This window comes from Nelumbo lutea, chromosome 2 (genome assembly GCF_056320005.1).
Source record: "Nelumbo lutea isolate HS-2025 chromosome 2, American lotus-T2T, whole genome shotgun sequence".
Taxonomy (NCBI): Eukaryota; Viridiplantae; Streptophyta; class Magnoliopsida; order Proteales; family Nelumbonaceae; genus Nelumbo; species Nelumbo lutea.
In genome coordinates, this window is record NC_142685.1 from 73,527,625 (window position 1) to 73,530,885 (window position 3,261).

The 3,261-nt window shown below is 35.9% G+C and overlaps 1 protein-coding gene across 3 annotated transcripts; it reads left to right on the forward strand.

Annotated features, from left to right (window-relative positions):
- The first annotated feature begins 623 nt into the window (after positions 1 to 623).
- On the forward strand, positions 624 to 1,995 carry LOC148871515 (Ribosomal protein L23/L15e family protein). Of its 3 annotated transcripts, none has more exons than XM_088968464.1 (3): positions 624 to 893; positions 1,008 to 1,207; positions 1,291 to 1,995. In XM_088968464.1, exons 2-3 carry the CDS (start codon positions 1,085 to 1,087, stop codon positions 1,684 to 1,686), a joined length of 519 nt encoding a protein of 172 aa, XP_088824590.1. In that variant the 5' UTR covers positions 624 to 893; positions 1,008 to 1,084; the 3' UTR covers positions 1,687 to 1,995. The 3 variants fall into 3 exon arrangements, with proteins under 3 accessions (XP_088824590.1, XP_088824589.1, XP_088824588.1); XM_088968463.1 differs by having other exon boundaries at positions 727 to 893; positions 979 to 1,207; XM_088968462.1 differs by lacking the exon at positions 624 to 893 and having other exon boundaries at positions 900 to 1,207.
- Positions 1,996 to 3,261: the final 1,266 nt, after the last annotated feature.

Below are 3,261 nucleotides of genomic sequence, written 5' to 3' on the forward strand. Positions count from 1 at the left end.
TAGGCCAATGAGAGCATCCAAAATGGAATATTTGTTTGATGATGGGGCAAATGGGGGGATTTTAAGTTGCAAATTTATGGGTAGATTTTTTGGTGTGTCCAGTGTTCAATTGTGTGGTCTAATTGATACAGAAGTGCTAGGATCAAAGAGATATGGGCTATGGGTACTTCGGGCTAATGAAAAGGTTCAAAAGGGAAATCTTGGGTTGAAATTTCAGGGGTAGAAATTTTAGGAGGTCCCAGGCCAAATGACAGGGTAAGCCGTTTGAGATTCTACCAACATAACTGTTTTAGGAGGTCCTTTTAAAACAATTTTACCAACATAATCGACTAAACAAGAATTTATTTGAGATTCTAGACTAATGAAGTCATTGTCTTTTTACCTTTAGATTTAAAACACATTATTGTTTAGTTATTTCTTTGCTTTCATTTATTGTTTTTTTTTATTATATTTCATGTTTTTCTCTTTTTTCCTTTGAAGATAACCAATTCAATCTTAAGGTAAAAGATAATGAACAATATTTTCTTTTGAAGGATAATTTTGACATTTTTAATAAATAATTGACCATATTAATGTCAATGACCAACTTGACACTTTTTAAAAGTTATTATAGGGACACATTTAAAAGTTTGGATAGTAGCTTAACACTACCCCAAAGTTCAGAATTTTGGACTTTTTTTTTTTTTCAAAACTAAAGAAGAGTCAAAACCAAAACCAATATAATTGATCATATATCAAAAAATTGGTTAAGTCGGTTTGGTTCTGTTGGGTGGAGCGTAGACGTGACCCATTGAGCATTGACAGCCCTAACCGTACCAACTGAGTCACCCATCAGTTGGTGGGGTTTAGGGTTTAGGCCATAGACCGTGCTGGGGATTGATTTGGTGTTTCAGGTATAATTGTTGTTCTTGTTCATCCCTTCTTCTTCCCTTCTTTCTGATCTCTTCTCCGTTATCTTTGTTTATTGCTGTGAAGCAGGAATAATGGGAATCGATTATGTTGTTTAGGCATCAAAGAAACAGCAATCAAAACTTTTTGAAGATCCGATCATTGCAGTAAGATTGTAGAAGAACGAGATAAGAAAATGGGTAGCAGATTGGGAAGAAGACTTGTGCACTTCGCAAATCTCCCTATTAAGCTTCTCATGCCATCTTCTTTCACCAACATCAAAGAGATTGCTCTCAAGACCATCCCTTCAGCTTCAAAGGTGTGTTTTCTTCCATTCTGTATAATCCACTTTGCATTTTCAATCCTTATTTTTTATTGTTTTTTTATTGGGTTGATGAATAGATTGAAATCAAGAGGGTTCTTGAATCTCTATATGGCTTTGAAGTTGAAGAAGTCCGAACCCTGAACATGGAAGGCAAGAAGAAGAAGAGGGGTGGAATCTTGATTGCAAAGCCAGATTACAAGAAGGCCTATGTAACGTTGAAGAATCCATTATCGATCTCTCCTGACCTATACCCAATTCGCATCATTGAGGAGGAGAAGAAGAGCATCAATAAGCAGTCCAAGTCGAGTATTGTCGAGGATGGGGAGGTGAAATCGCATTGGCTTGACGGAAAGGCTGATGATAGGTTTAAGCCCGAGAAGCAATCTGGTGAGAGAGGTGGTCGTGGAGGTCGTGGTGATAGCGATGCTGGAACTGCTAAATTCCCCTGGAGCAGTATGCGTAAATCGAAGTAGCTCTGTTGGTAATTCGTCCATTTATGGTTTCATATATTTCTGTAGTTTAGATTGTTGTGATAAAGAGAGTTGGAGGGGGGGGGGGTTAGAAGAAATATCTATAGTTTTGTTGGAGATGGTTGATGCTATTAATGATTCTTAGTTTTTATTGAAAATCACGGATTGTTTTAATTTGAGTCGGGATATCCTTTTAGATCCTTCCTTTATGCTATGGATGTTTATCATGGAAATTTGAAAGCGAAAAGGTGCCTTTTAAGTTATTTCCAATAACCAGTTAATTGAAATTGATTTGCCAGGGGTTTTGAAAAACCTGGAGTCTGGATTATTTATGGTAGATCTAGAGTATTATTTTTGCAGTGATTGCAATGAATAATCACTGTTCTTATATGGAGATTGCCAATATGGAGGAGAAACACATTAACACAATTCTTCAATTGAGTTTACCAGAAACAACCTTCCAAATTTTGGGATTGGAAATTCCACCCTACTTTGTATATTCTATTAAACCAAAGAGCAACCATAGCCATTAAGAGAAAAATGTAACAACAATTCAAACTGTTCATTAACCTGTTTACAAAGAAATTGAAACTTATCTCTAATTCATTACTTGATCATAAATAAATGATTTGAGTCTCTTTAGGAACCCATTTTGGATTCATCTAGTTATGATCAAGTGTAAAGTTTAAACTTCTTATTTAATAGATTTATTTGCTAATAATTTATAAAAAAAAAAAAGATTTATTTGCTAATATCATATTGCTTGTGACAGCAATCAGGAATATGTCCCTGATACTTCCTGATGCAGAAATTGAGGCATCTTGAAATTGATACCAGGATGGGACTACAAACAGATGACTTCCATTGTCTTAGGAAATAGCACCTCCAGGTTATTAGTAAACTTTTGGAGGGGCAACTTTTTTGTAGTCTGTCCATTTTGGTTTTGTCCATAGCTCTTCATGTGAATGGATTCCTGAAACAGGTTACCCAATTGTGAATTCGACTAGTGAAAGTTTATAAGGGATATTGCTGATCTCTTCCATACTTTATCATCTCATCATCATCCAAGCCTTATCCCAACCTTATGGGGTCGGCTACATGAATCCTGTAACGTGCAAGAAGGTAAAATCTAATCTTTGAAAGCATAGAAAAGCATAGCATATAAATATATTCTTCCATTCCCCCTGCTTGAAGGGTTAAAGCTATCTTTTTCTTTGGTGTATGAGTTTCAGATTATTATTTTGTGTCAGGATAAATGAGGGCCTAATTTACAGGTCTTCAAGGGTTTAATAACCATTTGTTTGGAGAGGCAAGGTCTCCAACAAAATGTTTTAAAGAATGACCCAGAAATGAATAATGATGGAAATGGCTAAAAATGTATAAAAAGCAGAAAAAGATCTAATGTCTAACCTGTGACCCATTGACTGGTTTCAGATGGATTGTCAGGTTGTTGACTGAGTCAATGTTTTTTTTTTTTTTTGTAGGTAAACAGTTCAGGTAATAATAAATGGGCCCAGAAACCTGGCTAGGTCATGGGTCAGCTGGTCTGACAGACTGGCTGGCTCAACGACAGGTTGA